General features: G+C 42.0%; 1 protein-coding gene across 1 annotated transcript in view; it reads right to left on the reverse strand.

Annotated features, from left to right (window-relative positions):
- EOGT (EGF domain specific O-linked N-acetylglucosamine transferase) overlaps positions 1 to 26,313 on the reverse strand; it is a 97,076-nt gene that overhangs the window by 13,310 nt on the left and 57,453 nt on the right. The window contains exons 9-14 of the mRNA XM_073592208.1: positions 17,710 to 17,802; positions 15,071 to 15,142; positions 14,874 to 14,960; positions 11,394 to 11,462; positions 2,058 to 2,119; positions 807 to 926 (exon numbers count right to left, since the gene is read on the reverse strand). Coding sequence (XP_073448309.1) covers positions 807 to 926; positions 2,058 to 2,119; positions 11,394 to 11,462; positions 14,874 to 14,960; positions 15,071 to 15,142; positions 17,710 to 17,802 — 503 coding nt within the window. The remainder of the gene's footprint in view (positions 1 to 806; positions 927 to 2,057; positions 2,120 to 11,393; positions 11,463 to 14,873; positions 14,961 to 15,070; positions 15,143 to 17,709; positions 17,803 to 26,313) is intronic.

A 26,313-nucleotide genomic window follows, 5' to 3' on the forward strand; every position in this document is an offset into this window, starting at 1 on the left:
TTATTAGTTAATGCACGACATGAAATATAGATTAGAACGCAACTTCATTTCAGGATTGTTCTTCACTTGTAGCATACTTGCCTCCTATCAATAATAACCTTTCTGTCCCTCATTCATAATTCTTAGTAGAATATCCCTGTGGTCCACCTAGTTCATCACGTTTTGCTGACTGCCATGGGTTATCTGTACACATGGATCCCCATTCATCTATGGAATAAAATGTCCACTTTAATCATCAGTGGGCACATGTGCACAGTGTAGCTCACAGCAGCATCAGAAAAAATGCTGTGCATGTAGGGTAATCAGACATTTCTTTTCATATTATTAATCCATCTTAATAGCTCAACACACCACCCTTTAATACTCGCCATGCTCCCCCACCCAGCCTTTGCTCTGTTGCAAATACCCAGTGCTTCCAGGTATGAAAGAGCATGTAATCTCTACCCAGCATGCTGTGCTGACAGGCCAATGGCCAAACCCCAACACTGACATGAGGGATGACACCATCAACCTTGTGAAAGCTGACACAGGGATAATTCCTGGAGGAAGATGGTATAAGCTGGTCAGAGAGTGGACTAGCAATAGACTCCCATTATGCATAAAAGTCATTAAAATATGGAAAAGTTCATATACCTTGGAGATAATAGTCATATCAAAAAAATATTTTTTGGAGGGACAAAAAAAAAAAAAAAAAAACTTACACTTTAAATATTGTTTATTAGTCAGTGTGTTTTTGGGTGTGTATAATTCCCTTTTATTTTCTTTGCCTGCAGTACATTTTTTATCAAAGCAAAAAAGGAACTTACAGCTCAAATACAACGGCCCAGTCTGGTAAAAAGAGCAAATGCGTCAGCCCAGCTCCATGCATGCCAATAAATATATCAGAATTATGTGTGATCTTTAGTTGTTCAAGAAATCCAAGAGATCTAAAGGAAAAAAAAAACAACAAAAAAAAAAAAACAACAAAAAACAAATAGAAAAATTACTTCTGTCATGAAGATTCTGATTAGACTCTGGAATAGAGAAAACTCTTTGGGAGGCTTACCCTACAACTGCCTCTCTCACAGCAGTCATTCAGCAATTGTTGTAGACTACAGTGCCGCACATAGGCCACATTAACTCAAGCAATACGCACCTGTGTTCAAGCATATCAAATGACGTCCTCCAATTCTTGCTGCAAACGCGCGCCCGCAGGGGCGTGCAGTGTGGCGCTCACTGGTGCACTGTGTCCCTTGGATCCAGGGTATCACTGATTGCGGTAAAGAGCCGATGACGTAGGCTTTTTACCATGTGATCAGCTGTGTCCAATCACAGCATCGGCATCTTTTCCTCCCACCCAAGGGGGCAAGGTACTTCTAAGGAAGCCCTCCCAGAACCACAGTGCCACACTGTAACCATCTTTTGGCTATAGAGTGGTTAAATTACAGTAAGGCTCCTTTCAATCTTGCGAGAAGGGGGGTGGAACAGGCAGTCCCCCCCCCCCCCCGACTGTACCTGTAAGTTGACATGGTGCCACTTGGATGGGTGCACAATGCTGTGGTAATTTTGATACCACCTGCCAAGTTTAACAGGCTGCACCACCTGTCGGACTCTTCCATGTAAGTGAATGGGCCAGCAAATGTGAGCCAAACAAAAACAACAAAAAAAAACACAAAAGGAAAAAAATTAAAATTAAAATGAATGCTTGCAAACCTCCTTTACAGCCTTCTGAAAAGTGGTCCATCATAGACCACTTATCAGGGGGCCGTAGACACCGTGCTAGTGTGAAAAGAGCCTAATTGAACTAGCACTTGTGAATGTTTGGTGAAAGTCACATTCACGGCTTTATGAATCTGTCCCCATGTGTAAGCAAAGTTGTACAGGTGAACATTAAAAGAATATCTTCATAATCAATGAATGTGAAATGTAGAAGTAATTTACTTATTTTCACGTAATCCCCAAAATTACCCAAAGTGAGCAGTTGTTGGATATAAAGGAACATTTCTAGTAACATTTTCTGCTATCAGAACCACATGGGTTACTTAGGATAGTTACCGTTGATATTTCAGTCCACCTACCTGTACTTGTAATCCACAACATTGACTTGGTAGAGAGGAACCGTCTTCAAGGCACCAACCAGCTAGAGAGAAAACATCCACCAATCAAATATTAGAAAATGGACAGCTGAGTAGATCTGCAACCCATCACTTTTTGCTCCAGTTCTCAGTGTGTTTCAGAGAATGAAAATGGAATTATCACCATAAAATTGCAGTCCGATAATAAATCGTTTTTTTCCGGTGAATCTTACAATAGGAAAAAAAACAAACAAACAATCTATAGTCCACAACTTACGCAACCAATATGCCACACAGGGAAATGGATTTTGATCGATAGTTAAGATACAATATAAGAAAAGTGCTGCGCTAATATACAAATATAGTTAAATGTGCAATAAAAAATAAAATATAAAAACAAGGCATGTAGTAAATATATCCAATTATGGTGAAATGATGTGATGGGAGTAATAATGTCCAAAATACTTTATAAGAAAAGTCCACAACAAATATTGAATAGAAAAGTGAATCCAAAAAATCATGCGCCACCTCCACCAGGACTCCCCAGGTTGTGCCCTCACCTTATAGCTTTTTTAGCACTGATCACTGTATTGGTGTCACTGGTCTCCAAAAAGTGTCACTTAGTGTCAGATTTGTCCGCTGCAACGTCGCAGTCCCGCTAAAAATCGCAAATTGCCGCCATTACCAGTAAAAAGTGTAAAAATAAAAAAGGTCCCTAAATCTATCCCATAGTTTGTAGACGCTATAACTTTTTTGCGCAAACCAATCAATATACGCTTATTAGGATTTTTTTTAACAAAAATATGTAGTAGAATACATATTGGCCTAAATTGATGAAGAAATTTGTTTTTTTACATTTATTTTTTGGATATAGCAGAAAGTAAAAAATATTGTTTTTTTTTTTCCAAAATTGTTGGTCTTTTTTTGCTTATAGCGCACAAAATAAAACCTGCAGTGGTGATAAAATGCCATCAAAAGAAAGCTCTATTTGTGGGGAAAAAAAGGATATCAATTATATTTAGGTACAGCGTCGCACGACCGCGCAATTGTCATTTAAGTTCGTATCGCAAAAAATGGCCTGGTCAGGAAGTGGGAAAACCTTCCGGGGCTAAAGTGGTTAAAGCAGACGTAAACTACTCCTTATTTATTTTTATCAGGGCCCCCTGCAGCTTTATACCATAATGTGCTAGTATGCATCTCATACTAGCACATTATGTTGGACTTACATGCCAAAGGAAGCCCTCCAGCGTTGTGCTGTCAGTGCTCGAGCGCTTCTATCTTTCTCCTGGTCTTCCTTACGGGTTCACTCTTTTCAACCACTTGAATGGCTGAGCCGTGATGACATCACTCCGGAGCATGCACATGGGAGTCACATCACCACGGCACAAAATGGGTGATGCAATGTACTCTGGGCTGCGCATGCTTGGCTCGGTGTACATTGCCGCTGACAGGCAGGAGGAAGAATTAGTGGCAGAAGAGACCATCAGAGTCTCATCTGTCATAAAAACCCTGCCTCTGTCAGCAATTCTTATATTTTTAGGTTTAGTACTGCTTTAAAACAAAAATGAAATGTACATCTAGATGTATTAAAACATAACCACAATTGTCATTATAAGAGTAGAAGTGTACGCTAAACACAAATGATTCTGGAATAGTTGCTGGGAAATGATAGGACATTATATAGGCCAGGAGAAGACGAGTAATCAATCTGAGCCTGCCAAATACTTTCAAACAGAGTCATGGAGTCAGAGCAGATTGCATTTATCTTTCCAGACAGCATAATCGAATGAATCAGACTTTTGAATGCTTCGATCGAGGGGGTTGAAGATTTCCACATTGCCGCAATGTGAATTCTGTTACCTTGGTTATATGCTGTATTAGAACGGTATTAAACCCAAACATTTATTGTATTGAAGCTTACCAATTCTTAGCTGTGGTGGCTGCATTCCTTTTCTTAGGCTTTCTTTCTTCTATTTTCATCTGGTGATACAGCCAGAAAGTCTGTTTTTCACAGCACAAACTCTCCAGCAGAATGTTTCCCTTTACATGGATGAGCCAAACCACTTAAAGTGTTACCAAACCCACAACAGTAAAATCAGTCTGTATATGCAGTAAAGCATGTTTGTTATGCTCACTGTGGAACCTACAGTAAGAGGTTAATCCTCTACATTGTGTAAAAAGGCTGTTTGATCCTGTCTTTTCTGATCCTCCCCTTCTCCCAGAGTCCCCAATCCATCTGCTGATAGAACAGAGCCTTGATGGCACCCTGCACATGCTCAGTTTGGTGTGTATTGCTAGAGGTTTTTTTTGTTTGAGAGGGTGCATGTGATCGGCACAGGTCCAATCAGCACTGTCCAGACAGAGAGTCAGGGGTCCTGCAGCCTCATAGGACAGTCAGAGGAGAATGAATATTCCTCCTACAGGCTTTAACCAGTTTTAACACTGATAGAAGTCACAAGACTGCTATATGCTGCTGATGAGAAAAGGTATTTAGCAGTTATATTTACAGCATATTTACTAAAATGATTGCATTTCCATGTTCTGTGTACTGTGGGAGACCAGATATAGTGAATGCAGGGTCCTGGGTTTAGTAACACTTTAACATTTGCAGGGGTGATTAAAATGATCAGCTTTTATTTATTCATGCAAAACCAATATCTCAAAAGGAAAAAAAAATGTTTGCTGTAACTAATTATAAAGTGTGAGCTGGAGTTTGGTTTCAATTTGTTAGTGTATCTAAATCTGCTAATACACATAAACACTCCACATCTCACAGACTGACAGAGCTGCTGTGCCTCCTGTTTTCATTCCTCCAGAGTGGTGGACCTTCTCTGTGCAGCAGCCCCCCCTAATACTTACCTGAGCCCCATCACAATCTAGTGATGTGCACAAGAGACTCGGCTCTCCGGGGACTCTCCCACCTCGTTGGCAGAGACAGCAGCAAGAGCCATTTGCTCCCGCTTCTGTCAATCACAGCCAGTGAACCAATAAGGAGAAAGAGGGGGCGGGGCATTTTTTTTATTAAAATAAATGCCTTTAATGTCACTTTAATACACAAGGTATGTTACTGGCCAGATCAACAGGTGAAAACAGAGGGGAAAATAAGTGAAAGAAAAGAAAACTGATGCAGCCACCACATCTAATGATTGGTAAGCTGCAATATAATACATTTTTGGGGGGTTTTGGATTTAATACCGCTTTTATTTGTGGCTAGGGCTATATACACCTGGGTATGTCCAAGGAGGACCATTTGAACCAAGGTTCTGGAAAATACTGCAGATAGTGGTCCTGCCACGCGAGACCGTGACACTGAAACAACAGGACAGTGACAGCAAATGTGGTGACTGAATCAAGTACTGGTCGAACAATTTCTAAAGCAAGCATTGTATATATTGAAAGAATATAATGGTATATACAGCTGGGAAAATTATTATTTGATCCCTTGAAAATTTTGCAAGTTTGCTCACTTACAAAGAAATGAAGGGTCTACAATTTTTATCATAGGTGTATTTTAAATGATAGAGACAGAAAATCAACCAAAAATCCAGAAAAAAACACATAAAACAAATGCGTTTAAATTAAGTTGCAGTTCAGTGAGTAAAATAAGCATTTAATCCCCAAGCAAAACATGACTTAGTACTTGGTGGAGAAACCCTTGTTGGCAAGCACAAAGGTCAGACGTTTCTTGTAGTTGGTGACCAGGTTTGCACACATCTCAGGAGGGATTTTGGTCCACTCTTCTTTACAGATCTTCTCTAAATCCTCAAGGTTTCTTGTTTAGAGGAAGAAAAATGCTGAGTACGACCCTAAGAACACCATCCCTACAGTCAAGCACGGAAGTGGACACATTATGCTTTGGGGCTGTTTCTCTACTAAAGGTACAGACCAACTTTCCCGCATTGAGGGCCCAATGGATGGGGCCATGTATTGTAAAATCTTGGATGAGAACCTTCTTCCCTCATCCATAACACTGAAGATGGGTCGTGGATGGGTCTTTCACCACGACAATGACCCAAAACATACCGCCAAGGCAATAAAAAGGAGTGGTTTAAGAAGAAGCAGATTAAGGTCATGGAGTGGCCTAGCCAGTCTCCAGACCTTAATTCTACAGAAAATTCATGGAGGGAGCTGAAACTGCAAGTTGCCAAAAAACCTTAAGGATTTAGAGAAGATCTGTAGAGTGGACCAAAATCCCTCCTGAGATGTTTGTAAACCAGGTCACCAACTACAAGAAACATCTTACCTCTGTGCTTGCCAACAAGGGTTTCTCCACCAAGTACTAAGTCATGTTTTGCTTGGGGATCAAATACATATTTTACTCACTGAACTACAACTCAATTTATAACATTTGTTCTATGTGTTTTTTCTTGATTTTTGGTCGATATGCTGTCTCTATCATTTAAAATACACCTTCAATAAAAATTATAGACCTTTAATTTCTTTGTGGGCAAACTTACAAAATCTGCAGGGGCTCAAATACTTTTTTTACCCAGTGTGTGTGTGTGTGTGTGTGTGTGTGTGTGTGTGTGTGTGTGTGTGTGTGTGTGTGTGTGTGTGTGTGTGTGTGTGTGTGTGTGTGTGTGTGTGTGTGTGTGTGTGTATATATATATATATATATATATATATATATTTCTTTTTTCTTTTTTGTTTTGGGACTGGTAACTTTTAGTAATATAACTTAAGTGAGGGTTCAATTAAAGTGGACCTGGACAAAAGGTGATGATTTGAAATGTTATTTGTACCTAAGACCTGTTTGCACACTGGGCGTCTAGCTCCTGAGCATCCGATCCCGACATTTTAGTGCGGCCAGGTGGTAAAAATGCAGCATCCAGCCGTGCAGCCAAGTCAAGGTCTATGGCATGCTGATTTACAGTGTGGCTGAACAGGGTTGAACGCAGTACTATGCATTCAGGGACGGTGTGGCCTGGAATGTGTTTAGGGTCCTAAAAAGAGGTACCATTCAGTACTGCATTCAGCCCATCCAGCCACAGCATGTTTCAGTCTGCCATAGATTTTGACAGGCTGCAGGGCTGGACGTTGCACCCATGCCTTCTGGGTCGCCCAAATGCCGGGACTGGATACACAGGGACTAGAATGTATCTTTTGTCTGAAATTCTTCCTAAAAAAATAGCAGTGCTCTTCCAGGTATGTGAATGTGCCTAGGCACTCCTCTGCCTAAAGCCTCATAGCTGCATATCTGCAGTGTGGGATCTAAGGCACTGTTCCCTTTGACTGCTAGTCCCAGGAGATTTGCAGTGATATTTGATGATGTCACTACTATGATCACTGTTCTCCTTGCTGGAGGCTCTGACATACCAAGACAGCCACCTCCACATAGAAACAGAACAAGACATGGTAAATAACAGGAGGCCACAGGCAATACTGGTGGCTGGTTCTTTGCCCTCTGCAGGCCTTTATTAAAAATGTTACAGGATTTGAGACGGGGACACTTGTTACTTTAGAACTGTCTTAGGGGGGATTTCCTCTCTTTGAGATTTAATCTTACTTCTTGTTGTGTCAAGATTCCTGCCTGTCAGGTGAAAGCGTTCGGCCTGCGCTGTCGCCCGACTGCTCACACACTCCCCCGGTACCCCACCATGCTTTCCGGGCTCCGCTTGCGCATCTGCAGGCCCAGGACCAACATGGAGGGGGCTGGCGGGTGAAGGAGAGGGAGGATGGCGAACACACATCCGCTCTCCTCCCCTTCTTGCTGTGGCCTGGAAAAGCAACGTCTATGACATCACTTCCGTGTCAGCCTGTCAGTGTCCCCGGCTAGATTAGCTGGGAAGTAATGTTTTGCCATGCAAACTACATGGCAAAACATTCGGTGGAGCCCAAAGGAGACATGCAGGGTCTTTTAGACTCTGCATGTCACAATAAAGATAACCTATCATCTAAAAATCATTACATAGAGGACTTTTTGTCCCCTATGTGAAGAAAAAAAAAAGTAAAAAAAAAAAAAAGTTAAAAAAAAAAAAAAAAAAAAAAAAAAAAAAAAAAAAAAAAAGCTTCCCCCCGCAAAAAAATTGCAGAAAACCCCCACATACGAATGTAAACGCATACGTTGGGGACGCCTACGCGTAAAAGCGTTGATCTCGATACACATGCGGTTACAAATCGCCACACATGCCAGAGTGAGAGCAATAATTCTAGCACAAGACCTCCTCCGTAACACTAAACCGATGACCTATAGGGGGCTTTTGAAGCATCATCTATAGAAAATATAGAGTACTGAAGTTTGCTGCCATTTCACACAAATTTAAAGTGGTACTGCATCACCTTTACCTATAGGTAAGCCTAGAATAAGGCTTACCTATAGGTAGTGGAAATATCTCCTAAATGTGCGCCGTTTAGGAGATATTTACCTTGTAGTGCGCCAATGATGTCATCGGCACATGCGCTGCAAAGACCTCCGTGCCGTTTCTTCACTCATATGTGCCGTGACTGACCGCTCCCACGCACATGCGCGGGAATAATGTCATGCGGCTCTGGCCAGTCACAGAGCCGGAGTCTGTGGTCCCGGAAGGAAGAGGGCAAAAGATGGATGCTTCCACCAGCGGGGACAGTGCGGGCTTCGATTGCAGGCAAGTGCCACATATGCATGTGATGCATACTAGCCCATTATGCTTTAACTTTGCAGGGAACGACAGAGGAAATAAAACCCATTAGGGTTTACTTCCTCTTTAGGGTTTGACGTTTGAGTATCTATTTACTTGGTGCAACCTCGTCTTTTATATTTTACCAAATATTTGCTGCATTTGTTTGCCCTAAAATCCACTTTAGCGGTTTTTACTGAAATTTAGCATTTTCCTAGACCTTTGTGGTAATATCGTGTGACATAAAAAATTGGAGCTACCACTATTTTATTCTCTAGGGTGTCTGCTTTCAGAAAATATATATAATGTTTGGGGAGGGGGGTTGGATAATCTTCAGGCCTAAAATGATTTTTTTAAACACGCGTGCAAAAAACGCAAAAACGGCTCTGGCAGCGAAAGGGTTAAAGCTCTTCCATACGACCCAACTTGGTAATCATGTTTAGTGTTCATTATTAGCAAATGGATATCCTGTGTTTGCGCTAATGACAAGAACCTTTTGTAGGTACCAGCTGCAATAAAGAATCAAACTAAAACCCTGAATGACTGGGAATGTTCAGAGTTAACAGTCTCCAAATTCTGCCAGAATGTGCTGGGCCAAACAAGGCACGCAGTGTCTGCTGACCCAGGCCTCCTATCCCACCCTAACACTTCTGTCTGATGATCTGTCCTCCCTAAGCCAACCATTACTAATGGAAAGAGAAAAATCCCCCCTGGGAACTCCCAGCTGCCTGGGAGAGGGGAGGGCAACCTGTACAAGGTCTGACTTCCAAAGACTACCAAGAAAGAAAACTGCAACCAAACACAACAGGATCCTTTTCATGCATACTTTAAGGACCTATTTACAACAACCTGATCCACTGTGCTGTATCACGCGTTACGTTTGGGCTGCCAGTTCATTTGAATGGGCTGCCTGATTCAACAGACCAAACATTGTGCATGTAGTATTTTCAGCAGGACACCACAATACATAGCTTGCTGCAATGCAGGAGCACCTCCAAGGTGCATAGTGGTCCCATACACATTACCATAACGCCACCAAAACTTGAAAGTTGGAAATTCAATGGTTTGTCATGGACAACGCATCTTTTTCTCCTTAATCATTTTTTTTTTAAATTAAAAAAATACCTGTTTCCCAAAAATCACTTTGAGGCCATATATTCGACAAAAAAAAAAAAAAAAAAAAAATGTAAGAATTGTTTTTTTTTGTATGTAGTGTATTGTGTATGGTCTTGTCTTGTCCAATTGTTGTATTGCAAATTTTGTATTATTGCAAATTTTGTATGTTTCCTTAACAAAAGCAATAAAAAGAATTTGACAAAATGACTCCGAATGTATAAAACTAAAACAATAAACTGTATTAATATTCTGTGCTTTAACCACTTCAATACTGGGACTTTTACCACCTTCCTGTCCAGGCCAATTTTCAGCTTTCAGCGCTGTCACACTTTGAATGACAATTGCGCGGTCATGCTACACTGTACCCAAACTACATTTTTTGCATTCTTTTTGAGACAGATAGAGCTTTATTTTAGTGGTATTTAATCACCACTGGGTTTTTTATTTTTTGCTAAACAATACGGAAAAAAAAACCCAGTAAATTTTGGAAAAAAAAAAAAGTTTTTTGTAGTTATAAAATTTTGTAAATAAGTAATTTTTCTCCTTCACTGATTTGCGCTGATGAGGCTGCACTGATGGGCACTGATGAGGCGGCACTGATAGGCACTGATGAGGTTGCACTGATATGCGGCACTCATGGGCATCACTGATAGGCGGCACTAACAGGCATCACTGATGGGCAATGATTGGCAGCACTGGTGGGCACTGATTGGCAGCACTGATCATCAGAATGCTGATGATCAGTGCCCTGATTGTCAGTGCAGATGTTCCCTATGTGGATTTGCTGGTTTTCAGATCTCTTCTCCACAGGCACTGTTAGCATGAGGGGAGGATTGCCGACAACTGGCAAATGTTTACATCCCTGATCAGCTGTGATTGGACACAGCTGATCATGGGGTAGAGAGCCACCATTGTCTCTTTAACCCGATTTGTGATTAGCTGCATCCTAAGGATGTAGCGATCACAGATCACTGCTGATGTGCACCACAGGGGGCCCGCAGGCAGCGCGAGCATTGGAGGATATCATCTGATGGCCTCCCGGCAAAGTGTGGCCATGCTGTAGCCGTCATTCGGCTATGGAGCGGACGCAAAGAAGTTAAATGATATTTCTTTCATGCAGTTTGGCCTGCCTACTATGCGATAAATGGGACAAAAATTGTGAAATGTCAAAAGGGCCTGCCCAGTATAGACAGTAAAACATAAATTGCTTACCCCCTTTTCTTGTTTTACAAATATTATAAAGCATATTTTGGAATGCAATACAGGCTCTCTTATCTGCATAGCTTCTCGGCATGCTGGAATCCACTAAATCTGGGGTGCTCCAGGAGGCAAACCTCAAATATCTCCAAAAATTTGACGTATTTTCCCACCTCGAGCAAATCTTTATTGAACATTTGGCTGCCTGTCACTTAGGACAACCAAACAGGGGTTACAAGAGACAGTCCATAACTCTATAGAGGAAAATCAAGATTTGCATGTCAGGGGCTAATGGGGGTTCCAGGGGGTAGAAGAGGTCCTGAACTTCACTCCAGATGATACTTTATACCATCTGCAGAAAGGAACAGGTCACTTTAACAGATTAATAAAAAAACCTCAAAAAATGTAAAAAAAAAAAAAAAGTTTATACCTTGTCCAAGTTTAATATTTTTCGGAACTCCGTGCTACGAATAAGAATGGTGACTCGGATTTTCTCCTCCTAGAGCCAAAATTAAAGAAAAAAGTCATCACTACGTGTTACATTAGTTTAAAGCAAATCAAATGACTCAGATAGGAAGTTAAACATTGAATATGCCTTTGTACCCTAAAAGGATGAACAGTATACACTGTATACACACGCACAAAACACACACACATATTTATATATATATATATATATATATATATATATATATATATATATATATATCCAATGATAAATATGTAAATCAAATCATAACCGGCTGAGAAATCCACACTTTTACAGCTGTCCACATGTCTACATCCTGCAAAGGACATGCCGGTTGGTATCTTTCAATCAAGACAAAGCTACACATTTTTATACGTTATCCATGATGTTCTGATTGTTCATGATCGTAAACGTGATTTTATCGGTCACATTTAGGCCCCCGTTCACACCTGGGCATTTGTAATCGTAGGCAGAATCCTCAATGGCACCTAAAACGTGGGAGCCACAATTTTTGCATGATAAATCATGCTGCATTCGCGGCAAACTGCATTGAGCGAAGCCTGTTGCCCAAAAGAAGCTCCTGCTACTTTTTGAGCGACAAGCTTTGCGCAATGTGGTTTGCTGCAATATACTGCATGCCAATCGTGGCAGAACTGCCCTCGCGTTTAGGTGCCATTGAAAATGAATGACCTGAACGAGTATGGTGCGATTTGTCTGTTTTGTAGATTGTTTTGGGATCGCGGGCAGAATTGTGGCAATTCTGCCAGTGTTGGTGTGAGCGGGACCGTACATTTACATATTTATTGTATTTTGTTGTAGCCCTGATGAAGGGGGAGTTTTTTGACCCCCAAAGCACGATGGCTGTTTTCAAGTACAGTACTACTCTTCTAACCCTCTTGCATTAAATTGTATTGTTGCTGTATTGTCTCCCTTTATATTATAACGCGCAGCGAAAACTGTTGGCGCTATATAAATCCTGTATAATAATAATAATAATAATAATAATAATAATAATAAGCACAAACACAAGCAGCCCATGGGTTATGCAATTGCTCGATTCCCCATCAACTCTGCGGATCCCTCCCACAAGGCTTCTATTCTGCTGACGGGGAGCCTTCTCTGCCAACAGAACACAATGATCACTTCTAGCAGCTATAGCTGCCGGCAGTGATCGCATAAAAAAAAAAAATCAGACAGGCTGGCTCTACTGAAGTTAATTGATGGAGCGACTTCAGTACAACCAGCCTGCCTGTAGATGGATCAAATATCGGCAGGTCCCTGCTGAACCGGCTGAGATTCGATCCATCTATGGCTGGCTTAATAAATGAATTTGGACCCTTATCCTTTGGCCTGGTGTGCTGTACATTTGTGTATGTTTTTTTTTTTTTCTGGTATGCCTGATAGTAGAACTGCACGATTCTGGCTAAACTGAGAATCACAATTTTTTTTCCTAGAATAAAGATCACAATTCTTGCGGCGTAACATAATCTTTCACATTATACAAAAAAATTGGGCTAACTTAGTTTAGTTTTTTTTTAAAAATTCATTCAAGTGTATTTTTTCTCCAAAAATTGCGTTTGAAAGACTGCTGCGCAAATACAGTGTGACAAAAAAAAAAAGCAACAACCATCATTTTATTCTCCAGGGTCTCTGCTAAAAAAAAAAAAATATAATGTTTGGGGGTTCTAAGTAATTGTCTAGCAAAAAATACTGATTTTAACTTGTAAGCAACTGTAAGTGGCAGAAAAAAGGTTTATGCCGCGTACACACGATCGAAATTCCGCTCAAGCTTGCCTTACATACACACAGTCACACAAAAGTTCTCTGAACTTTCGACTGTCAAGAACGCGGTGACGTACAACACTACGACGAGCCGAGAAAATGAAGTACAATGCTTCCGAGCATGCGTCCAATTGTTTCCGAGCATGTGTGATTTTTTGCACGTCCAAATTGTATACAAACGCATCTCTGGATAGGAACTTTTCCCGACCGAAAAATAGAGAACATGCTCTCAATTTTTTGCTGGCTGCAATTCTGCCAGCAAAAGACCAATGGAGCATACACACGGTCGCATTTTCCCACAAAAAGCTCTCATCGCAGTTTTGCTGGCGGCATTTACGATCGTGTGTACGCGGCATTAGTCTTTAAAGGGTAAGTTCACCTTTACAGAAAAATGTGTAAAGTGAACTTACACAGGACCCTCTCCAGTCCTCACCCTACCCGGTCCCACTGATCTGGAGTCCAGCGATCACCCGCACTGACACATCGGGTCACCACTTCGGCTTAGAAATCCTCTGCGGCTCAATCTCCTAAACGTATCTCATCAGGAGGTACGTATAGGAGCATTCTAATTGGTCGGCGCCGTCACATGGGCGGCGCTGAGCAACCAGAACCCGTGTAGCCCGTCCTGTCACCGCAAGCGAAGAGGAGAGAAAGCCGTGGGGATTTCATATGCCCGGACTGGAAAATCGGCGATACGATCTTTCAGAACGGGAGATCGCCGGACTCCAAGTTAGCAAGACCGGGTGCAATGGGAAGGGGCCCCAGTGTAAGTTCACCTTACAGATTTTCTGTAAAGGTGAACTTACACTTTAAGTGGTTAAACTGACCTCATTTACAGACCGAAGTTCATCCCTTCGATCTAAAAGAATGAAATGTTACAATGTTTCTCTTTATCTCTGCCTAAGCGATGTTGTGAGAAACTTGGCAGGCTGCCTGTTTTTGTTTTTTTTTGTTTTGTTTTATGGCAGCTGTCGGCTTGAGCAGAGAGCACTGAACCAAGGAAATGCTTTTTTTAAATCGGGAGGGGGTAGAATCGCGATCTCGATTCCTTAACGATTAATCGTGCAGCTCTACCTGATGGTAGCACAAAAAAAATTACAATCTTATCTGGAAGATTGGAATTCCAAAAGCTACTCCCCCACACAACTTTTTTTGCTCTTGCCAAATATGCTGCAGAAATCTCCCTCCACTGAGTCTGTCTGCATCCATTTTAACTGTGGGCATCTGAAGCTGCTGCCTGTTCACTTCCTGGATTTAGACAGACACACAGAGGAACACCTCCAGCTCTGCAGCCCTAATTGGCCCTCTTATGACTCATCCCCCCTCCCTTCCTGGCAAACTCTCATGAGAGTGAGAGAGAGCTGTGCATGATGTCATAAGCCTAGGCTTTTTACAGACAAGTCGGCTGTATAAGGTATTTACTGGCAGAAGAAAAATGTTTTACTATCCAAAGTTAAAACAACAAGGGCAGAAATTTTAATAGATGGAAAGTTGAAAAAATGACTGAAGATCAGCTTTAACTATACTCCATGAATAAATGTATAGTCCTATAATATACTGCACAAATAAACTGAAGGGACTCAAAAGGCTTTAAAAAGCAGAAGATATCTCTTTAAAAAGATCCATGGTCAGAAACAGCGCTGTGGATTTACGGCGCACCTTTAACGTTTCTTGTGAGATCGTCAGCCGGTGGAGCACGTGTTGGGAAAAGGCTCGAAACAATCCGGTGCTTTGGCAATGAGAGATCTGGAAAAACAAAAACACGCTCAGATTTACGGCAGTTATAAAGCGCAAAATCTCCAGTCTTCAAATAATATTCCGTTGTCATCTTTCATGTCTCGGGATAACGAGCTTACCAGAGGCGTGTTGTAAAACAACCCATATCTCATTCTGGGGAGAAGTGAGAACACGGCATCCTTAAAGCAAACCTACAACACAAGATGTGAACGGGTTTGTATTAAAAAGGGAGTTGCATCTATTTAACAGAAATGCCACTCCAGTAAAATCCAACATTCTTTTATGTATTTCTTTTTAGGTTATATATTATAATATTTTATTAAAGCCGAACTTCAGGAGATACTAAAAACAAAGCAATAAATGCAATTATGTATCTAATAAAAATAAGAAATTAAGTTTTACAGTTGTGTGGAAAAGTATTTGCCCCCTTCCTGATTTTTTTTTTTTTTTGCATATTTCTCACACTTAAATGATTCAGATCATCAAACACACTTTAATATTACTCAAAGATAACCCGAGTAAATCCAAGATGCAGTTTTTAAATTATAATTTCATTTATTAAAGCGGAGTTCTGCTTAAAAAAAAAAAAAAGTTAAAAGTCAGCAGCTACAAATACTGCAGCTGCTGACTTTTAATAATCGAACACTCACCTGTCCCAGGGTCCAGCGATGCGGAGGATCGAAGCCCGGCTCGTCTCCCCCTCCGTTCGGTGGCGCCGGCATTGTAACTGTGGGTGCCCGCCTGTGGCTTCACAGCCGGGCACCCACTGCGCATGCGCGAACCGCGCCATACACTGTGACTGGCCGCCCAGTCATCTGGGATCTGTGACATGTCCCAGATTATTGCCTAGAAGGAGGGGGCAGAGCTGATCTCCCTTCCTGCGCCAAGGGAAGTGACGTCAGGAGCCCAGGCGATAGAAGAGGAAGATTACGAGGGACCCCCTAACAACAGGCATTAGGAGGTGAGAAAAAAAAAATTCTCCAAATGTTTTTTTTTACATTTTTTTATGCACATTAATGAAATTTATTTTTTTTGCATTGAACTCCACTTTAAGGGCAAAAAGCTGTTCAAACCTTCCTGGCCCTATGTGAAAAAGTAATTGCCTGATTACTGCCAGACCTATTGAATCAAGAAATCACATAAATAGAAGCGGTCTGGCACGCTAACAGATCACAAAAATCCACACATCATGCCACAATCTAAAAAAAAAAAATCAAGAACAGACTAGAAACAAAGTAATGCACATGTATCAGTCTAGGAAGGGTTTCAAAGACATTTCTTAAGACCCATACACACTATTAGATTTTCTGCAGATTTTTGTCTTCAGATTTACCAAAACCATATAATATGAGGTCAAACCTTAAAGCCCCATGGTTTTGATAAATCTGAAGCCAAAAATCTGCAGAAAATCGAATAGTGTGTATAGGGCTTAAGGCTTTGGAATGCCAGTGAACCACAGGAAGAGCCATTATCCACAAATGGAGATAACTTTGAACAGTGGTGAATCTTCTTAGGAGTGGCCGGCCTACAAAAATTACTCCAAGAGGATGACGACTCATCCAGGAGGTCATAAAAGAACCCAGAACAACATCTAAAGAACTTCAGGCCTCACTTCCCTCAGGTAAGATCAGTGACCATGTTTTAACAATAAGAAAGAGACTGGGCAAAAATGGCATCCATGGGAGAGTTCCAAGGCCAAAGCCACTGATGACCAAAAAGAACACAAAGGCTCATCTCACATTTACCAAAAAACATTTTGATTATCCCCAAGACTTTTAGGCAAATATTCTGTGGACTGATGAGACAAAAATTTTACTTTTTGGAAGGTGTGCGTCCCGTTACATCTGGCATAAAACTAATAGAGCATTTCATAACAAGAACATCATACCAACAGTCAGACATGGTGGTGGTAGCGTGATGGTTTGGGGCTGCTTTGCAGCTTCAGGACCTGGACGACTTACCATAATTGATGAAACCATGAATTCTGAGCTCTACCACGGAATCCTAAAGGAGAATGTCTGGCTATCAGTTTGTGACCTCAAGTGCACTTGGGTTATGCAGCAGGACAATGATCCGAAACACAACAGCAAGTCCACCTCCAAATAGTTCAAACAAAGCAAAATTTTGGTTTTGAGTGGCCTAGTCAAAGCCCAGACTTAAATCCAATTGAGATGCTGTATCATGACCTTACACAGGACGTTCATGCTGGAAAACCCTCCAATGTGGCTGAATTAAAACAATTCTGCAAAGAAGAGTGGGCCAAAATTGCTCCACAGCAATGTGAAAGACTCATTGCCAGTTATTGCAAATGCTTGATTTTAAGCTTGGTTTCCACTAGTGTAACTTATCATGCGACTCTGGACTGCAAAGTCGCATGACAAGTGCATTATCTCCAATGGAGTACTGTTCATATCTGTGCGACTTCAAAAGTAGTCCCTGCACTACTTTGGTCCCACTTTGATGCGACTTGAGGTCCATAGACCTCAAAAATACACAGGCATTTTTTCCAGGCGCATCAAAATCGTGGCTAAAACATGCAACTTTCAGGTCGCCATCGTGGAAACCTAGCCTTAGGGAGCAATTACTATTTCACACAACTGTATATGCAGATTGTGTCAGTATTTAAATCTAAGCTGAAAGTACTTTTAAAGCCATGAATAGCAGCACTCAGACTGGGAGAGGGTGCACTTTCGGCCAATCGGGTGTCTTTCACTCAAATGTGCTGACAGGCAAGAGAGAGCAGTGGAACAAACTTTACCGTTTTGGAATCGTATTCCTTCAGATGGATGACTTCATGGTCAGTAAATGCTTTCCACGTCTCACCAAACAATTCGCCATAGCCATAGAAACTCTGTAATCAGGAGAAATGAACATCCGTTTACCATTTGTTATACACACATACTTCTTATACAGCTGAATTGCCTTTTAAGCTGAACTTCAATCAGAAAAAAATCTCATAAAATATATCATAACTCTCATCAAATATGTTACACAATAGCCTCAACAGATATAAATCCACTTTGTGTGCACCAATTGCAAAAAGAAAACCCAGATATTACCTTATAAAGCAGCAGTGACATCATCACGGTGCTATACATAGCCTGTACAGAGAGCAGATCTATGGGAGGTATCCAGCAGGCTCCACCCAATACAAGCTGCCTGCAGAAAACTAAAAAAGAGGGGGGCGGAGACAAGACCAGTCACCCTGCACAAGCAGAGAGAGCAGCAGTGACCAGTCTTTATTACAGGAAGCTTCTGCAGGAAAAGTGTTTCCTGCTGCATTACAGGAAGAATAGCACAAAACACATCAAGATTCAAATAAGACTACATACGGCTCTTGTATTTAAAGAATTGTTATTGAGCCAGAATCTTCTAGAAAGCAAAAGTGCTCAGCAAGCAGCCACATCCGTAATTATTGAGGGGAACAAAATTGGGTAATACTAAGTATTACCAAGCAGGCGGACTTTATAGGCTAAGAAACAATGGAGAAGAAATAAATTATAAACAATCACTTTTATTAAAGTTAACAATATACAAAAAGACAAGTTGCGGATAAAAAAATGTAGCATAAATGCATCTATATTATATTTGTGCAGTGAGCCCTTGTATGTCTACGCGTTTCGCCGCTAGGCTTCTTCAGGACACAGCCAAGGTACACAGACGGAACAGATAAGAGAATATGTTTCTCTATCTGAAATGAGATACAATTCTATTAAAAACACAAATAATACAAAAACATAACTGTTCAAAATAAAAATCCATGTGCTGGGCACTTGTGAATACAAAGATCAGAAACGGACATCAAATAGGTACCTTAGTTAGGAATCTATTGTCATGTATAGCCACGAATCTTATCAAAGCACATGCCCTCAGCCCGCACTAGCAACAGATCTAATATAGAAAAAAAATTCTACACCCTAACCTGATAGCAGCTTCCACTCGTTCACAGTGCAGCACACGGCAGACTCGGGGAAAAAAAAGTAGTAAAACCAGGGGAGCCCAAAGAATGGCTTCACGTGTTAAAGGCTAGGTCTACCTTTTATACTACAAACCAGATACACAAAACAATCCAACCGTACAATCAACTACAGATTTAACAAAAATTTAATAGGAGGACCAATCTAATTAGTTAGTATTCAATCAGGCAGACCCTCACTGTTGGTAGATCTAGGAAGGAAATTACAGATTGTACAGATCAGATTGTACGGTGTGTGGTGAGAGAAGCAAAAAAAAAGTGTATGTTGTTAATTTACAGGCAAAACATGCACAGAATTTCACATGCAATGTAAGATATACATCTTACATACATTTAATACATCTGCCATGCAAGCATGAGTACAGAAAGATACCTACAGCCATGGCCACAAGTTTTGAGAATGACACAAATATTAATTTTCACAAAGTCTGCTGCCTCAGTTTTTAAGGCAATTTGCATATGCTCCAGAATGGTATGAAGAGCGATCAGGTGAATTGCAATTAACAAAGTCCCTCTTTGCCATGAAAATTAACTTAATCCCAAAAAAAAACAAAACAAAACAAAAAACAAATTTCCACTGCATTTCAGTCCTGCCACAAAAGGACCAGCTGACATCATGTAAGCGAGTCTCTCGTTAACACAGGTGTCAGTGTTGACGAGGACAAGGCTGGAAATCACTCTAATGCTGATTGAGTTAAAATAACAGACTGGAAGCTTTAAAAGGAGGGTGGAGCTTGGAATCATTGTGCTTCCTCTGTTAACAATGGTTACCTGCAAGAAAACAGCTTTGCACAAAAAAGGATTCACATGCAAGGATACTGCTGCTACTAAGATTGCACCTAAATCAACCATTTATTGATTTATTGGATCATCAAGAACTTCAAGGACAGAGGTTATAGAAGGGCTGTGGCAAACTCAGCAGGAAGTGGGAGCGGGTACCTGTAAAAACCAGGTACACGCCCCCCCCCCCCCCCCCCCCAAGGTGCCAAATGTGGCAGATGTGGGGAGGAGGCAGACAGGTGGAGCTTACCGTTTTGGGTGGAGCTCCGCTTTAAATTGTTGTGAAGAAGGCTTCAGCGTGCCCAAGAAAGTCCAGCAAGCGCCAGGGCCATCTCCTACAGTTGATTCAGCTGGGGGATGGGGGCACCACCAGTGCAGAGCTTGCTCAGGAATGGCAGCAGGCAGGTGTGAGTCCATCTGTATGCACAGTGAGGAGAAGACTTTTGGAGGATGGCCTAGCGTTAAGAAGGGCAGCAAAGAAGCCACTTCTCTCCAGGAAAACCATCAGGGACAGACTGATATTCTGGAAAAGGTACAGGGAATGGACTACTGAGGACTGGGGAAAGTCATTTTCTCTGATGAATCCCCTTTCTGATTTTTTGGGGCATCCGGAAAAAAACCTTGTCCAGAGAAGAAAGGGTGAGCGCTACCATCAGTAAAGCATCCTGAGACCATTCATATGTGGGGTTGCTTCTCAGCCAAGGGAGTAGGCTCACTCACAATTTTGCCTAAGAACACAGCCATGAATAAAGAATGGTACAAAAACATCCTCCAAGAGCAACTTCTCCCACCATCCAAGAACAGTTTGGTGATGAACAATGCCTTTCCCAGCATGATGGAGCACCTTGTCATAAGGCAAAAGTAACCAAGTGACTTGGGGAACAAAACATTGAAATTTTGGGCCCATGGCCAGGAAACTCCCCAGACCTTAATCCCATAGAGAACTTGTAGTCAATCCTCAAGAGGCGGGTGAACAACCCCCCCCCCACACACACAAATTCTGACAAACTCCAAACATTGATTATGCAAGAATGAGCTGCCATCAGTCAGGATGTGGCCCAGAAATTGATTGACAGCATGCCAGGGCGAGTTGCAGAGGTCTTAAAAAAGAAGGGTCAACGCTGCAAATATTGACTCTTTGCAAAAACTTCATGTAATTGTCAATAAAAGCCTTTGACATTTATTTTTATTATTATACACAATTTATATGGCGCCAACAGTTTACTCAGCGCTACTTATGAAATGCTTGTAATTATACTTCAGTATACCATAACCATAGTAACATCTGACAAAAAGATCTAAAAACCATGAAGCAGTAGACTGTAAAAATTTATACTTGTGTCATTCTCAAAACTTTTGGCCACGGCTGTATTATCTGCCAGAAATCCAATTTGCTCCTAACTTCCTATCTGCAATGACAACACTGCACTGAAATCCCAATCAACATTGTGAGCCCTGCTGGACTGCAGAACACTTCCTCCTTTGTAATGGAGATGAAGGAGAGGGGTGTATGTCCAGCAGGGAGAACTCAAGCAAGGCTGACAACACTAGTTGGCATTTCAGTGCAGCAGAGGCAGTGTTGTCATCTCAAACAGGTAGTTAGGAACTCACTGGATTTCTGGCAGGATCAACAGATCATTTTCTATACTTTTAAAGGGCTACATCATTGTAAAATGTGCATTTACTGTAGGAATGCACTGCAAATGTTTTTTTTTTTTTTTTTTTTTTTAATGATTTTGCTTTTAACTAAAGTGACTTAACCACATGCCGACCGGGCCATAGCCGAAAGACGGCTACAGCACGGTCGGCTTATCCTGGGAGGGCGTCCATGGACGTCCTCCCAGAATACTGCTCTTGCGCGCCCCCTGGAGGACCCGGCGCATCACGGTGAACGGTAAACGGCCGCTAATCGCGGCCGTTTACCATGTGATCGCTCCGTCAAATGACACAGTCACATCCAGCCATCCATCCATGCTCAGCCGTCCCTCCATACTATAATACTCTGCAATACTCTGCAATACCCCGCAATACTCTGCAATACCCCACAATACTCTGCAATACCCCACAATACTCTGCACTACTCTGCAATACCCCACAATACCCCGCAATACTCTGCAATACTCTGCAATACTCTGTACTACTCCGCAACACCCCGCAATACTCTGCAACACCCCGCAATACTCTGCAACACCCCGCCACACCCCACAATACTCTGCAATACCCCGCAATACTCTGCAATACCCCGCAATACTCTGCAATACCCCGCAATACTCTGCAATACCCCGCAATACTCTGCAATACCCCGCAATACGCTGCAATACCCCACAATACCCCACAATACTCTTCAATACCCTGCAGAATACCCTTCAATACGTCCTCCCAGAATACTGCTCTCGCGCGCCCCCTGGAGGACCCGGCGCATCACGGTGAACGGTAAACGGCCGCTAATCGCGGCCGTTTACCATGTGATGACAGTCACATCCAGCCATCCATCCATGCTCAGCCGTCCCTCCATACTATAATACCCTGCAATACCCCGCAATACTCTGCCATACCCCACAATACTCTGCACTACTCTGCAATACCCCGCAATACTCTGCAATAGCCCACAATACTCTGCACTACTCTGCAATACCCCGCAATACTCTGCAATACTCTGTACTACTCCGCAACACCCCGCAATACTCTGCAACACCCCGCAATACTCTGCACTACTCCGCAACACCCCACAATACTCTGCAATACCCCGCAATACTCTGCAATACTCTGCACTACTCCGCAACACCCCACAATACTCTGCAACACCCCGCAATACTCTGCAATACCCAGCAACACTCCACAATACTCCGCAATACCCCGCAATACCCCACAACCCACAATACTCTGCAATACCCCGCAATACTCTGCAATACCCCGCAATACTCTGCGACACCCCGCAATACTCTGCGACACCCCGCAATACTCTGCAATACCCCGCAATACTCTGCAATACCCCGCAATACTCTGCACTACTCCGCAACACCCCACAATACTCTGCAATACCCCGCAATACCCCGCAATACCCCACAATACTCTGCAATACCCCGCAATACTCTGCAATACCCTGCAATACTCTTCAATACCCTGCAATACCCCCGCAACACTCTGCAATACTCTGTACTACTCCGCAACACCCCGCAATACTCTGCAACACCTCGCAACACCCCGGAATACTCTGCAATACTCCGCAACACCCTGCACTACCCTGCAATACCCAGTCATACTCTGCAATACCCAGCCATACTCGGCGATACCCTGCCATGCGCAGCCATACTCGGCCATATTCAGCTGTACTCGGCCTCTGTATGTGGCCAGGCTGTGGAAGTCTCACACATGTGGTATCGCCGTACTCAGGAGGAGTAGGAGAATCTATTTTGGGGTGTCATTTTTGGTATGTACATGCTATGTGTTAGAAATATTGTATAAATGGACAACTTTGTGTTAAAAAAAAAAGTGTTTTAACCACTTCCCGCCCGCCGGCCGTCATACGACATCCTTGACTTTGTGCGGGGATATCTGAATGATGGATGCAGCTACAGGCATCATTCAGATATCAGCTTTTTCAGCCGGCGATTCCCTACACCATAGGAATGATCATAGCGGCTGTTACACTGCTTGATCGTTCTTATGGGAGGCAAGAGGGGACCTCCCCACCTTCCCGTCGCCTTCCGGTGCTTCTACCGACTCACCGCTACGATCGAAGTAAGGATCGTTTTTTTTTTTTATTTCAGGCTTCCCAGCCTATAGGTGAGATGTGAGGTCTTATTGACCCCATATCTCACTGTAAAGAGGACCTGTCATGCCATATTCCTATTACAAGGGATGTTTACATTCCTTGTAATAGGAATAAAAGTAATCAAAAACATTTTTTTTGGAAAAAAGTGTCAAACTAAAATAAATAAAGTAAAATGAACAATAAAAAGAAAAAAAAATTTTTAAAGCGCCCCTGTGCGTGTGCTCGCATGCAGAAGCGAATGCACACGTAAGTCCCGCCCACATATGAAAACGGTGTTCAAACCACACATCTGAGGTATCGCTGCGATCGGTAGAGCGAGAGCAATAATTTTGGCCCTAGACTTCCTCTGTAACTCAAAACATGTAACCAGTAAAAAATTTTAAAGCGTCGCCTATGGGGATTTTTAAGTAGCGAAGTTTGGCGCCATTCCAAGAGCGTGTGCAATTTTGAAGGGTGACATGTTAGGTATCTATTTACTCGGTGTAACTTCATCTTTCACATTATGCAAAAACATTGGGCTAACTTTACTGTTTTGTTTTTTTTTAAAGCACAAAACATTGCTGCGCAAATACCGTGCGAGATAAAAAGTTGCAATGACCACCATTGTATTCTCTAGGGTCTTTGCTAAAAAAAACATATATAATGTTTTGGGGTTCTATGTAATTTTCTAGCAAATACAGTGGCTTGCGAAAGTATTCTGCCCCCTTGAACTTTTCAACCTTTTGCCACATTTCAGGCTTCAAACATAAAGATATAAAATTTTAATTTTTTGTGAAGAATCACCAACAAGTGGGACACAATTGTGAAGTGGAACGAAATCTTTTGGATTTTTGAAACTTTTTTAACTAATAAAAAAATGAAAAGTGGGGCGTGCAAAATTATTCGGCCCCCTTGCGTTAATACTTTGTAGAGCCACTTTTTGCTGCGATTACAGCTTCAAGTCGCTTGGGGCATGTCTCTATCAGTTTTGCACATCGAGAGACTGAAATTCTTGCCCATTCTTCCTTGCAAAACAGCTCGAGCACAGTGAGGTTGGATGGAGAGCGTTTGTGAACAGCAGTTTTCAGCTCTTTCCACAGATTCTCGATTGGATTCAGGTCTGGACTTTGACTTGGCCATTCTAACACCTGGATACGTTTATTTGTGAACCATTCCTTTGTAGATTTTGCTGTATGTTTGGGATCATTGTCTTGTTGGAAGATAAATCCCTGTCCCAGTTTCAGGTCTTTTGCAGACTCCAACAGGTTTTCATCCAGAATGGTCCTGTATTTGGCTGCATCCATCTTCCCCTTAATTTTAACCATCTTCCCTGTCCCTGCTGAAGAAAAGCAGGCCCAAACCATGATGCTGCCACCACCATGTTTGACAGTGGGGATGGTGTGTTGAGTGTGATGAGCTGTGTTGCTTTTACGCCAAACATATCGTTTTGCATTGTGGCCAAAAAGTTCGATTTTGGTTTCATCGGACCAGAGCACCTTCTTCCACATGTTTGGTGTGTCTCCCAGGCGGCTTGTGGCAAACTTTAGACGAGACTTTTTATGGATATCTTTGAGAAATGGCTTTCTTCTTGCCACTCTTCCATAAAGGCCAGATTTGTGCAGTGTACGACTGATTGTTGTCCTATGGACAGACTCTCCCACCTCAGCTGCAGTTCTCTGCAGTTCATCCAGAGTGATCATGGGCCTCTTGGCTGCATCTCTGATCAGTCTTCTCCTTGTCTGAGCTGAAAGTTTAGAGGGACAGCCAGGTCTTTGTAGATTTGCAGTGGTCTGATACTCCTTCCATTTCAAAATGATCGCTTACACAGTGCTCCTTGGGATGTTTAAAGCTTGGGAAATCTTTTTGTATCCAAATCCGGCTTTAAACTTCTCCCAAAAAGTATTACGGACCTGCCTGGTGTGTTCCTTGGTCTTCATGATGCTCTCTGTGCTTTCAACAGAACCCTGAGACTATCACAGAGCAGGTGCATTTATACAGAGACTTGATTACACACAGGTGGATTCTATTTATCAGTCATTTAGGACAACATTGGATCATTCAGAGATCCTCGATGAACTTCTGGAGTGAGTTTGCTGCACTGAAAGTAAAGGGGCCGAATAATTTTGCACGCGCCACTTTTCAGTTTTTTAATTGCTAAAAAAGTTTAAAATATCCAATAGATTTCGTTCCACTTCACAATTGTGTCCCACTTGTTGGTGATTCTTCACAAAAAATTAAAATTTTATATCTTTATGTTTGAAGCCTGAAATGTGGCAAAAGGTTGAAAAGTTCAAGGGGGCCGAATACTTTCGCAAGCCACTGTAAATGATGATTTTTACATGTAGGAGAGAAATGTCAGAATTGGCCTGAGTGCTCCTAGAATGCCTGAAGGTGCTCCCTGCATGTTGGGCCTCTGTATGTGGCCACGCTGTGTAAAAGTCTCACACATCTGGTATCGCCATAATCGGGAGTAATAGCAGAATGTGTTTTGGGGTGTAATTTGTGGTATGCATATGCGGTGTGTGAGAAATAACCTGCTAATATGACATTTTTGTGGAAAAAAAAAAAAGAAAAAAAAAAATCTTGATTTTGCAAAGAATTGTGGGAAAAAATGACAACTTCTAAAAACTCACCATGCCTCTTACTAAATACCTTGGAATGTATTCTTTCGAAAAAGGGGTCATTTGGGGGGTATTTGTACTTTTCTGGCATGTTAGGGTCTCAAGAATATAGATAGGCCGTCAGTAATTCAGGTGTGATCAATTTTTAGATATTGGCACCATAGCTTTTGGACTCTATAACTTTCACAAAGACCAAATAATATACACCAATTTGTACTTATTTTTACCAAA

Source organism: Aquarana catesbeiana, linkage group LG07 (assembly GCF_042186555.1).
Source record: "Aquarana catesbeiana isolate 2022-GZ linkage group LG07, ASM4218655v1, whole genome shotgun sequence".
Classification (NCBI taxonomy): Eukaryota; Metazoa; Chordata; class Amphibia; order Anura; family Ranidae; genus Aquarana; species Aquarana catesbeiana.